General features: G+C 50.2%; 4 protein-coding genes across 4 annotated transcripts; all 4 read right to left on the reverse strand.

Annotated features, from left to right (window-relative positions):
- Window positions 1–1,786: 1,786 nt before the first annotated feature.
- M430DRAFT_137078 (hypothetical protein) lies at window positions 1,787–2,803 on the reverse strand (the record flags this gene model as incomplete). Its single annotated transcript, XM_024862489.1, has 4 exons — window positions 2,701–2,803; window positions 2,491–2,590; window positions 2,103–2,393; window positions 1,787–2,007 (listed from the first exon to the last, which is right to left on the reverse strand). The coding sequence occupies exons 1-4, from the start codon at window positions 2,773–2,775 to the stop codon at window positions 1,787–1,789; spliced, it is 687 nt and encodes a 228-aa protein (XP_024722296.1). The 5' UTR covers window positions 2,776–2,803.
- Window positions 2,804–3,114: 311 nt separating this feature from the next.
- On the reverse strand, window positions 3,115–7,128 carry M430DRAFT_118339 (hypothetical protein). The gene is made up of 2 exons (XM_024861705.1): window positions 6,816–7,128; window positions 3,115–6,767 (listed from the first exon to the last, which is right to left on the reverse strand). The coding sequence occupies exon 2, from the start codon at window positions 6,751–6,753 to the stop codon at window positions 3,364–3,366; it is 3,390 nt and encodes a 1,129-aa protein (XP_024722297.1). The 5' UTR covers window positions 6,754–6,767; window positions 6,816–7,128; the 3' UTR covers window positions 3,115–3,363.
- A 297-nt stretch (window positions 7,129–7,425) lies between these two features.
- M430DRAFT_40921 (hypothetical protein) lies at window positions 7,426–10,465 on the reverse strand (the record flags this gene model as incomplete). Its single annotated transcript, XM_024867443.1, has 3 exons — window positions 7,426–8,528; window positions 8,578–9,445; window positions 9,495–10,465. 3 exons carry the CDS (start codon window positions 10,463–10,465, stop codon window positions 7,836–7,838), a joined length of 2,532 nt encoding a protein of 843 aa, XP_024722298.1. The 3' UTR covers window positions 7,426–7,835.
- A 628-nt stretch (window positions 10,466–11,093) lies between these two features.
- On the reverse strand, window positions 11,094–11,451 carry M430DRAFT_17704 (hypothetical protein; the record flags this gene model as incomplete). Its single annotated transcript, XM_024863724.1, has 2 exons — window positions 11,094–11,236; window positions 11,286–11,451. 2 exons carry the CDS (start codon window positions 11,449–11,451, stop codon window positions 11,094–11,096), a joined length of 309 nt encoding a protein of 102 aa, XP_024722299.1.
- Window positions 11,452–12,830: the final 1,379 nt, after the last annotated feature.

The following is a 12,830-nucleotide window of genomic DNA, read 5'->3' on the forward strand; positions in this document are numbered from 1 at the left end:
CACGAACCTTACCTGCGGAGCATGGGAGGGAGCACTGACACTACATGCCTTACCTTACCTAGGGAACCCTACCATACGGACGGAGTACAACAATCCAATCAATTGCGCACGACGTGTGTGAAAGAGAGCCAAGAGCCAAGAGCCAAGCCGCCCGCTTCCCGCTTCCCGCCGCCTTTCGAGAGCCTGTCCCGGGCTACTGAGATCGATCCATCGCGATGCCTTTTGCAGAAGGTGAGCGAGAACTCTTCAAGCCACGGCGGGAGATGTGCGTCTGTGTGTATCTTTACTACGCCCGCTCCGCTCCGCTCCGCTCCGTATCGCATCGCAATCATAGCATTCTCTCGTCATCTTCACCCCCCACGATATCCTACCCTCCTCTACAGTACGTACATATGGCCTGATCTTGCCTCTGATATAGCCTCGTCTCCTGCTCTATAGCTATGCATTAGGCACCGAGCGCAGGCTGCTTAGGTATGGAGAACACTACGAACTACCCTTCCAGGTCGCTCTGGACATACCTTAGGTAGGGTACAATCACAAGTACCGAACCGCACTGCGCAACAGCGTACTAAGGATTAAGTACAACTTTATTTTGATGTCATATCCGCATCTGGGATTTCCTTGCCACTGAGCTTTTACGTACATAGGTACGTACGTACAAGACAAGGAAACAGACACCCGGAATCTGAAATCTGAATCTGAATCTGGAACCGTCGAGGGAGAATTGACTCGCGCACTGGCGACTCCTGAGGCGCTTGTCTCAGATTAGAGGTGGCTTGGGGGCTTCGAGTGCCTTTTGGTTGCTTCTAGTGCTTGGCATGATCCAGATATGTTTTGTCTAGAACCGTCTCGTCTCCTTCTATGGCTTCTAGTGTGCCAGAAAGTGATTCAGATGGGGGGTCCTGTCTGGAACCATTTTCCTTTCCTCCTAGTCCGTGCTGCGAGTAATCCAGATGATTTTTCCAAATTCCTTCACTGAGACCATTCCCCTTTCTCCACTTCCAGTCGCAAATCTGAATCCGGCCTGCGCGAGACCGATGTCTTGTATCCTGTGTTACGTCGTATCTGCTGTGCAAGGCACCGAGTCTTGTCTTATCTTCGTCTCCCAAGGCATCTTCAATGTCGTCAATGGTCATCGAGGCACTGTGTGGGGAAGTCCTCGATTCATGCCTACGCGCAGTTTCCCTTCCCTTTCCCCCTACCTGAAGTCAGGTTTGGGAGGGCCCTTCTTCTCGCGATTCTCCGTCACGGAAAGGGGCGTTGTATAGAGCACTTGTAAGCGCATGGCCTATCTCTTGTCGCTCTTGGTTGCCCAGTTGCTATATCCAGTTCAATGAAACATGCTATAATTCTCGGAGGGAGAATTGAAGATTCCCGCATGGTGGGGGCTCGCTGCATGTGAGATTATAGAGGCACCTGCTCGAATACTGACTCTCTTGTATTGCTCTCACTCACATCGGGCCAAGAAAACAAGCTGAAACTATCGTCTCTTTGATATACAAATATAGAACAGAGCTGGCTTACTTCTCACCCTGTACGAGAGGTCTGCGTTTTAAGCCAGCTGGACCAGCAACTGATACAACTACCATCTAGCTCATCTGTTATTTCGCAGGCGGAACCGTCAAAATTCGGATGTAGCATACCAACAATCGAATCTAGTTCGATATTTGACAAACTGTGAGGGGAACGGCTTCTGAACGCCCAAATGCCATACTCGATTCATGCATATGCATCCCCATCCCAAATCCACCGCTTTCCCACCCTCCTCATCACATCAGGCAACCCCCTACAACACGGCCTTCCACCCGCCCGTCCCCGGCTTCCCCAGCCCCAGATGCTCCGTGACCTGCGCGAGGTGATCCACGCCCCAGAACGTCTCCTTCTCACCCTTCGCATTCGTCGCCACGAACCACGGCAAGCCGAACGCTCCATCCGCCAATGCCTGGTCCGTGTTCCGTGCCAACACCTCTTTGCCCTCGCGGCCTGCCGCTTCGAGAACTATGCAATCTCGCTATCAGCACAGCACCTCCCTATCTATCCCCTCTTGCTTCCTTTCACCACCAGGAATATCATTATCCAAAGAGGAACAAATGATCACTCACCCTTCTCCGCCTCCGCAGCCCCCAACACCTCCGTCAGCACCGCACCCAGCACCTCCCGCTCATGCGTCTGCCTGCCCTCCACCCAGTACGCGCGATACAGCGCATCCAGACACGCAACCAAGCTCTTCTGACCCTGCTCCTCCTCCTCGGGCCGCAACGCCGTCAGCGCGCACAGCGCCCGCATCACCGACAACGTCAACGGCGGAAACCCATCGGGCGTCTTGGTCGCCATCGGGATATTGAAGAGCCGCGCCCAGCGAAGCCGCTCGATGTCAATCCATTTATCTTTATCTATTTATTTGTCCGAGCCTCCGTCAGCTCTGCTGCCAAGAATGTAGAAAAAGAAAAACAAAAAAAAGAAAAAAGAAAGGTTGAATTAATAACATACTCTTAATCCTAATAGGCGGCGTATTCCCACAAGCCTTCATCACGCCCCCCAGAAATATAGGCACATATGTAATCTCGCAGCGCGCAAACACCGGATCGTTCTATCACTCTCAGTTCATTAGCCTCCCTTCCCCTTCCCTCCCTTCCTCCCAATTCCCTTGTACTAGGGAGAAAAAGCCAAAAGCACGCAATCGAGGGGGATTGGATTTACCCGCAGGATATAATACGCCTCGTACGCGAACGGGCTCACGGTATCGACGTACAGCTTTAATTGCGGGGGCGCCATCGTTTGAGTCAACTTGTCTGTCCGTCTGTCCGTCTGGATTGTGTTGTATTGTCTTATCTAGGTAGGAATGGAAATATAAAACAATATAATAAAATAAAATAAACAACACTAGATATGAACTGAATTGAATTGTGATGTTGAAAAGAACTGTCTGTGTACCTATGTTGTGAAAATGCGGGGTACGCTGACGTAACGTAGGTAGCTCAGATCCGGGGCCGAGGTCAGATATATCGGTATTGGGGGTCTTTATCTTGCCTCGGTACAGCGGCTTGTTTGTTCATGCAACAATTCACAATAATATATTTCTTACCTAGGTAGGCAGTTTGGATATATAAGAACGTCCAGCAGTCCCAAGAAGACTGTCTAATCATGCTTCTTCGTTCATCCTGTTCTACGTTTCTAGGTACGGGGGTATCATACGTCGTCTGTCTAACAGTTCCTGCGCCGGCTCTCAAAAATGTAAAGCTACTTGCTTTCCTCCAAACCACCGCTCTTCCCCTGACAATTCAAAAACTTCGTCCCTTATCACCGCCAACCTTCTCTTCCCAGAGGCTTCATCGGCTTCATCCTCTCAAGGCTTACCTCGATCTATGATCTATGCCCAGCCTTGACAGCCCTCATGTTCGGAAGCGTATGGTGCTTCCCTTGCTTCCGACCCAGCTCTATGACCAGCATTCGGATAAAATCCTGACTCGTCCAATAGCTGCTATGCGCTCCCAGCATATTGAGATACTGGATATCAAGCGGCCCACCGCCAGAGCTCAGAAACCAGTCCACTTGTCCATTGTCATTCAGCAGATAGAACTTCTTCTCTGCTATCTCCTCGCGGGTAAAATCATGAACTTCCAATTCCAGCTGTGATGGGAGACGTGCCATAGCTGGCGGCTTCGCTACCTGGCCCACCACGAGATCAGCCGGTGATGAGAGGCCAGGAGTCAAAGATTTCACAGCGTTGCCAATGCTTCCAAAGAAACCCGTCGTGGCACTCGGTACCTGGGCATTCTTCAAGCCCGCTGCAAATTGCGGGTCAACGGTGGCGTTGAGACGATATGCGATAGGGTCGTTGTAATCCATCACGTTGTATATGTTGTCCACTGCAAGACAGCCAAAGGTTCCTGCACTGCCAGTAAGTGTTTTGTCGTTACTATCAACATAGTCAGCACCCGGCTTGTTCCGGCCAAGCCTCGGGGTCAGGTTCCCCTTCTCGAGCAGCAAGAAGAAACCAGCCGGACTCCCAACCAAGAAGAGGTTTTTAGTGTCGAAGTCAAAGTGCTTTGGGTTTATCTTCCGCTCGTCGAGATCGGCCCTTGGGACAAATGTCGGTTGCTTGCTCAGTATCTCGACGGCCATGGCACTTCCTAAGGAGTGCGCAAGGATATGTACATGCCCTTCATTGTGGAATCCGGGATTGTTTTTGCACCAGAGTCGGTAGACACGGTTCGCCTCTCTGATGACAGCCTGTATCATTTTGGGCTTGTGATGTGACATGTAAAAGGGGATGTCAAGCATCACGTCTGAGATGAGATTGCGCACTGCTGGAATTGTATCTGGCGTGATATCCTTGAGGGAGAAATGAGCCTCGGCATGACCTTCATCACCCTCCCTCATGGGCCCTCCATCTTCGAAAGAGAGACTCGATCGCCAATTAACTGGCAAGATCATGATTCCGCCAAAGTCATCTCGGAGCACGCTCTGCACAGATTCATGGCCAAGCTCAACGTTGACTGATCTGCGAAAGGAGTTGATAGCATGCGTGAAATGGAAGCTCTCGATGCGCTCCGAAAGCTTCTGTCCTATTCCGTGAATCACGAGAACCAGATTGCGTACCTGTGGTCGCTCTTCCTGTGATCGGCAGGCGGCGCATACACTTCTCTTGCCAGCATCTGCGTCACCGGAGACGGGAATTTTCTCTTGCGCCTTGGCTGCATTGTTCGACTTCTTTGGCGGATGAGCCTTCTCCCAGGCCTTCCAGTTAAAACCCCGAACGACATGGATGCCCACAGTTGTACCTTTTCTGATCTTCTGCAGTGGCCTCCGCCCATAATATGCAGAAGGCTGGAGGTTTGGCTTAAGAATGAAGGCATTCTCAGCATCCTTATATATGACATGAGAATTAGGATACTTTTTAGTGATTGTTTTCGTACTGGTAGACTTGTCTGATTCGTCAGAATCAATCTTTCCCTCAGCAGCAGCATCCCCATGGAAGCATCGTGCAGCACAATAGGGATCAGCCGAAATAATATGCTCGGACATATTATATGGGGGAGCCTTTTGATCTTCCTCCTTTGGCCAAAGACGGTACGAGATTTTCTCTTCGCCAAGCGCGCCAACTTCTATCGCACTATTAAGCTCGTCATTCCACGTCCTAGACCAAGGGCGAAGTTCTCTGTATCCCATCTCAAGTTGATTAGCAACTGCTGGCTCGACGGGATACATGGTATCCTTATAGAACCAGGTACCACGAACCACCAACCCTAACTCGTGAATCGGCGACCAGTAGATAGGCACCATCTGCAAAGCTGGCAATTTGACAAGATGGAGTCTGGAAATACCAACTGGGACTTCTGCCTGCTTATTGGTCTTCTTGTGCGCCTTACAGCCGAGATCTTGTACCGTCTCTGTCTCTGTAGAATCTCGTTCATGGACTCCGCGTGAGCTTTCAGGAAGGTTACTGGGACCATCATTTAAGGGCCGTTGGTCCCCACCATCACGGGTAGAAGAAGTCCGTTGGGAGCTCTCCTCGTGAGATGGTAACTTGGCGAATGGAGAGCCGGCGAGCCCTGCCTCTCCGCCTTGTGCAGGAAGATTGGTAAGATCAGAGAGCAGTGACGTAGCGCCAGGTTCATTTCCCTTCAGCAATCTGGACTTTCCTTCTGGCACGGACGCATGTGAAGAATGGCTCTCAAAGCCATGGCGGTTCTTTAATTGCTGGTTCTCAGATTTGTTGCCCACTCTGCGGTTCAGCTCAGATAGGCTTGGCTCTGTGCTGGGACTCTGACCAGTGTCTCGTTCTGAGGACTGGTGAAAAAGCTTCCCGGAATAGCCTCCACTGGCAGCATCTCCCTGAACTCCTTCAGTATCAAGATCTAATGAAGTATGCCCCGCCAGCGGCTTCCGAGCTATTTGCTTCTTAGCTTCACCTTCACCTTCATCTGGGTAGGCTTGATTTTGGTATGCACTATTCTCTGACTTGTCATGAAGAGTTGGCCCCCCTTCAGAGTAATCTCTGTTCTCTATCCGAGGGCTATTTACTCCCTCTGAGCAGCGGGTCGGAATTTGCGTGTTAAAAGTTACATGATGCCTATGAGCAGAGTGAGGACTGGGTGAGCTGCCTTCATACTCAGGTTTCCGTTGAATAACCTGATTTCCTGGAATCTTACGACCAGTTTGATAATCCGTTTCGTCGTTTCCATTGCTGGTGCCGAGGAATGTATCCGGCGTAGGATCTATGGAATCGGGCTGCTCGTCCTCAGGTCTGGGATCAATTGGACACAAGGAGGCTCCAGACATGTTCCTGAATCTATCTGAGTCTTCTCGCTGGGAATCTATTTCCCCATCCTTAGCCCTCGAGGGAATAACGAGTGCAGCGGCTGTAGGAGAAGCCTTGGGACTATTCCTCTTGTTGTTTTTTTGGATGGATATGCCAGCCGTTGAATTGTGTCTCTCTGTGAACCGCTTCCAGCCCGATTTTGGTGATTTGCTCCTGTTATGATTCTTGCGATCCTTCTCAGAGGCAAGACCCACCCACGCTTCTTCGAGAGCGTCATTGTCGTAAGCCGAGAACGGTCGAGGAGGATACTTCGTAGCCTCAGAGTTGCCAGTCGGGACTACTGAGAGAGGGTCGTCTATTGAAAGCGCGGAGGAGTAGAAGTATTGAGCCCTCAGTTCTGGCATATCATCGTCGCCCTTGGAGCCCGAAAAGCTGACCGTTTTGGCGAGACGACACGTGGGCCCGTAGGTATGAGGAGTTTCAGACATTCCTGCAGAGGTCACTGTTTGGAGTCAACCGCATGGCCTCATAGAAGACGTAGCATACTCACCGGAGCTGGGAAGGGTCTAAATAGTTAACACAGCACGGCTCTGGCCTGCAGAGCTTGCTGCTCTTGAGCAGCGACGAGGGAATATAACTTTGACCTCTAATCGGCGGGGTCTGCGTAACGAAGCTGGTGATGGGAATTATATCAAGGGACAAAGAGCTGTCGAGCGATATCTATGTATCATGAGGTACAGTCGGTATAGAGGAGGTAAGATAGACAAAGTAGAGCAGGCAGGGAAGTACTTGATGAGTATCCTGACCGCCAGAAGAAGCGAGGTAGCCACGACGCGAATGAGGTTTGTTTTGCTGGTAGCATCGTGATGCCTTACCCCCATGAGGCGTAAGAAGTAAGGTTCGCGCGTGCTGTCACCTTCGCCCTCAGGGCGCGATGACGTATCTCACAACCTCGAGAATGGTTCCGAGGTACCTGGCAACCTCGAATGACTAAATACTTAGTAATAATAGCCCAGATGCTAGAAAAGGTCTGAACTAAATCAACCTTAAAGAGAACCCCACAGTAATCACGAGCTTGGGACACCTTGTACAGGATGAATTGATGAATTATCTAGCTAAGCGCCTACTCGTACAGGACAAGCCGGGCTGGGCAGAAAGAGCCTGCAGCTTTCCTCCACTTCTCCCACTCCTTCCACTCCTCCCACAGGACAAAAGAAAACTGATTTGCTTGACGCGAGACGAAATGGGCAAAGGTCAAGATAAGAGCCAACCCTTTTATGAACATTATTAGACGAGAGGCACATCGAGGTGATGACCCAAGATTGAGGAAGCTGCCACCGAATGCGCCGATTTGGAAAAGGTTGAATCTCAGGAACGGACCCAATGTGCCCACGGAATAGGAAGATGGCGCGTGTCCGAGACGCTGACGAGCGCTGACGAGGGGAACGAAAAGAAAAGAAAAGAACAGAAAAATTGTAGTCGTGCAATGGATGGGACTCATACATAAAATCATGCTGTACATATCCCCGCCTCAGCGTGGTGGAGGGCTCAGAAGTGGTGTATTTCAAGATTAGTTGGTGTAGGAGTCTGGTACAAGCTTTAGGCCACCGTAAGCATCCTCCATGGGCGGTTGGCCATTAGGGATGTTGCCGACTGAAGATTGTACGTTCCAAGCCATCATTCGACCTTGGGCAGGGGCCTGGGTTCCAGATTTGATGTCCTTCTTGTGAGCAATCCGCATATGTTCACTAGCAATGGCTCGGATGTTCTGAAGTCTGAGCATCATTGGCTCTCCAGCACCCAGGAGTTCAAGGACCTGGCCAATATCGAAAAGAAGCTTCAAAACGACTGTATCTGCATTGCAGAAGGTGCGAATCGACATTTGGCTTGCGACCTGCTTCCAATTGTATAACATTGAATTGACTCGATGTTCACTACCCGCCCCATCACCGTGGAATCGAAAGTTGTGCTGATTAGCTGCAACAAGATCGCGCTGGGTTGTTTGGTCATACATGAACTCGATCACTACTGGTCTGCCCTTGCTTTTCCACGTGTCGACGGTTTTCTTGATTGAGTCCACAGCAATTCGACCTTGGCTGAATTGGTTCATGAGAAAGTTGTTGGCTGTGTGAACTAACATGAGTTCTACTTCCATGTAGATTCTGGCCTGCTCAGCCGGTCCAAGGGATATTGAGAGCAGGATCGATTTGGCGGGCTTTTCGTGGTCGGACTTGAACATTGGACTCAGATCTGCCTTTTCAGCCTGATCTCCGTTAACCATGGCGACACATTCACACGAAAAGTCTACTTACAATTTCCTCAAGTTTAGTCTTAAGCTTTCCCATCATCGTAGTCTTCTTCCGATTGGGCGAATCTTCGTTACGAGGAAGAAATGATTTCTTGGAGCGTAAATTATGCTCTGGCTTCTCATCAGGCGATGGCCCAAGCCAGCCGTGTTCTCCAAACATCCTCTTCATTGGCGAGCGAGATCTCTTCTTGGGCGGAGTACACGGCGGGCTTTGGGACTGCTCATCGCGCTCGGAAACATTGCCAAGGATCTTGGTGGGCGAGCTAGGAAGGTTACGAGAGTACGCATAAGAATGCATTGACTCCTGGTGTGGCAGTCGAGAAGGAGAGCGGGACCGTGACTTTCGAGCATAATCCTTAGTCGACTGACGAGAAGAAGATGGAGCAAACATCCCTGTGTCCACATCTTGGCGGTCATGGCGGCCTTCATGTTCATTCTGTTGACGGCCACGGCGAGCGTGGGAGGCAGATCCATCATCTTCCAGGGAATATGAACTAAGTTCGGAGCTTAGTGATCCGCCTCGAAATGTAGGGAATCGGAGTGGCGCAACACTTGGAGAGGACTCGCTCCTATGCATCGCATAGCCAGTTGGCTTAGACTCATGACTTGGAGAAGACTCGCTCCTATGCATCGCATAGCCAGTTGGCTTCGATTCGTGAGCCGTAGGATCAGATCGACGCGTCATGTAAGTCGCATTTCCCTCAGAACGGGAATTCTTCATGTGTGAAAGCCGTGGGCTATAAACAAGAGTGCCTTCATGGCTATCTATGAAGTCGGTGATCCTGGTCTGACGCGCCTCATTACTATACGGGGAGGATGGCTCGAACTCATAAGGGTTTACAACATTCGTGACTTTTCGGGCCTTGCAGGTGCTGGTAAAAATCAGTAATCGTCATTGTGAGTGATGAAAGGGAAGTATACGGGTGAAACAAAACTTTACTGTCCTCCCCTTTTGCTGGCCTATACGCCATATCCGATGAGTCGATCGGTACAAAATCGCCCATGATTCCAGGTGACGTGTCGGGGAGGTCGGAGAGATAGCTTTCTTTGTAGCTGGAGAGTATCGACCGAGCCGTGGTGTTGGGTGTAGAAGGCACGTCAATGGAAGTATCGGAGAGATAATGTACTCTGTAGTTTGACAGTGTTGATTGTGCACTGTTGTCAACTGCAGAAGCGGTCTTGATACGCGTCGCGCGAGCTTGGGCGCTTTCGTTTGGTTGCCAACGTTCGCGAATAGAAGAAATTCGAGGTGGATAGACTGGGGTTTCGAAATGTCCTTGGGAGGGATTGTATGGATTCGATTGCTGTTGACTCGGGGTGGGATAAACTTGGCTTGATTGCTTGCGGACATTCAAGGGTTTTGGATTTGTTGGAGAGAGGGCTGGAAGCCTAGCGTGTCCTCGATCTAGGTCCATTGAACTATTGCTGATTGAAGGTGTGGACCATCTCTCGCTGTGGGAAATACTGTGTCTGATAGTGTTGTGGTATCTTGATTGTTTGTTGTCGAATTTGGGAGCAGAGGAGGAGAATCGATCCGAGGCCCCATCGAAATTCAAGGATATCTGCTTCTGTGACTCCCACTCCTGGACAGAAACCAACTTTCGAACCATGTCCCACTTCGAGACAGCCCTACTGTCTATCTGACCGCTCTCAGATCCAGTCCCTTCTTGTGTCACGTCTTTGACTTGCTCGTCTTGTGACAAATCTTCCCCTCTGACAGGAAAGAAATCCATTCCAACGGAATCCACAAACCCAGTGTCGTAATTTCTAGGTCGGTCATAGTTCTTCCCTGATACCCGGTGCTGTTTCTGTGAGGGAGAACTAGTTTTCACGCAATAGCGTCTGCCTTGCTCACAAGCCAGTGAGTAGGACGTGAAAAATGCTGCTTCCATGCTGCTATCTATCATTGGTTGCAAACCGTACTCAGGAAAAATGTCTGATTCGGGAAGAAACGCTGTCGATAAGCGTAATGGAGCCCTTCCATTTCCGACAGGGATAACACTCCCCAGATACTCCAAGTCAGTGAGAGGTTCTTGTGGTTCGTAGTTTGAGGACTTGGAACTCCACTAGTCATCGAGGCCCTCGTCAAGACCCCTGTCAAAGAATATAATGGGACCAGAAAGGCGCCTGGCCCCTTCTTTTTCTAGCCCGGAACTCAGCAAGGGCCTCTGTGGGCTTGATATTCTGAATGATCGTGGATGTATGGGGGGCGTGAGGAAGTTGAAAGTCGTCCTACATTGGATAAATAAGTTGAATCTTATAGAGGAGTTTTCGAAGCCTACGTATCTCTTTGCATGTTGGTGTTTCCAGCGCTGATATTCACATGGAACGGGGAAAGCAGGGTCAACTTCAATTAATCTGGATGACCGGAGTGTCAGCAGCTGCAGGATTGGGACGAAACAGGGCAGGAATGTATTGTGGCCTATGTGTCTTAAGACAGCCCTATGAGACGAAGGCATTATATATTGTATATAAAACAGCCCAGGAAAGGAAGTACTCTCTCTCTCTCTCCGGGTAGACTCACTCTTCAAGGACTCCAATGGCCAAGTCCATGTTTTCATCCCCAAAACGCTCCTGAAGTAGAGGGTGAATTACCATTAATCCATCCTTATAATTGAGGTCTCGAGGGACCGAGGCATGCTTAAGGGGAAATCTGCGGCATTCTTCATGTTATTAGCACTGGCTTTGTAGGGAGAGGGCGAAGGCACATACGGTCTTCATCCCAGCCTTCTCTGAGTAGATTGTGGACACCCGAACGTTTTGGGGCTCCCTCGAGCTCAACTGGCAAATGAAAGTTCTCTAGGATCGGATGAAGGGCGTCGAGATTAGAATCAGCAGCAGAGCTGGCGCGATGACGGGGTAGTGATGGCGTCGGCATACTGCGCCCGCGATGTGGTGCGGATGGATGCTGACGCAGATTCAGAAGTATGCAGTGCGCGGCGCACGAGAGATGAGAAGGGAAAAGGTCAAAGAAAGGACTGTACAAGAATATAACGAGCAGATGCGAATGCACAAGGAAACATGCAGGTAATGAACAATAATGGATTGGTCGGCACCTGTGAGAGTGTATGATCCAGTGCTGTGTGGGTGGAGTGTGGGGGAACAAGTTTACGCGGGGTAAGTTGACAGTCAGAGGACAGTCAAAACTGAGAGTTGTAGTTTTTGTGCCTCGCTCTAAACCAAAGCCAAAGCCCCCAATACATGACCATTCCTGAGCAAGGCCAGCTACAAAATCCGCGCACGAATTTCGGAAATTAGAATCCAAAGAAGAGGACCAACCAAATCTCTCGGGTACATTCAGATTCTTCTCTTGGGCCCTACTTATTTACCCCTCCCTCCTTACCAATTTCAAGGGCAAGGAAGATACAAGCGCCTGAATACATATGCTTTGAAGATTAAAATCCTAATGAGTAGACCAATCTGCATCATTCGTATCCTCCCCTGCCTTCTTCTCGTCCCTCTTCTAAAGATCCGGTTTGCCCTATCGCGTGGTCTTGAACTGTGTCGGGCCCTTCGCCGGCCCAAGTACTGGCTCATCTCGAGCAGATGTGTGTTTCTAAGAAGGACCACTTCAGTGGAGAGGTCTATCCTGTTCATCCTGTTTGATGTGGCAGCCCAAGGAGAATCGCTTGATCTTGGGCCATACCGACTTCCTGGCTTCACAGGATTACTGAGCCCTTTCTACGCTGACCCATACTTCCAGGCGGCATATCCTTCTGAACGGCATCGAGAACACAAGGAGATGAAAGCCTGTTCAAAGTGCGGAAAGTTATATTCAGAGACGCAATAAACGCTGCCTCGACTCCGAGAGCGAGCTGACGGCATTTCTCCAACCCGATTCCAAGCTTCCCAAGCCAAGAACTCTCAGGCAAAACACCCGTCATATTCAGCATAAGTCGCAATACTGCCCTCCCAAAATACGTTTGATCTGTCAAGGGATCTGAAGCGTCCGTTTAAAACCCTCAGAGAAGACAGCGGGATCGAAGAAGTCATGTATAGAAAGGCGGTTCGCGTTTTCGAGGAAAGATCACACATGATGACAAGATATCTTCTGTGAGAGATGCGAGTCGATATCAATGAAGGGCCGCCAGAGCTTAGCTGACGGGCAACAAGAAAGCCCCGTCGTACTTCTTCGACATATCAATCTCCGCCATGATCAATTCCCGGCTTTGCCACATCTCAAAGTTGGGGTCCCTGATCTACAGCCCCTGGGCGCCCATTACATGATTCTGAACTCTGTCACCGGCGCTTGCAGAA

This window comes from Amorphotheca resinae (genome assembly GCF_003019875.1).
Source record: "Amorphotheca resinae ATCC 22711 unplaced genomic scaffold M430scaffold_4, whole genome shotgun sequence".
Lineage (NCBI taxonomy): Eukaryota > Fungi > Ascomycota > Leotiomycetes > Helotiales > Amorphothecaceae > Amorphotheca > Amorphotheca resinae.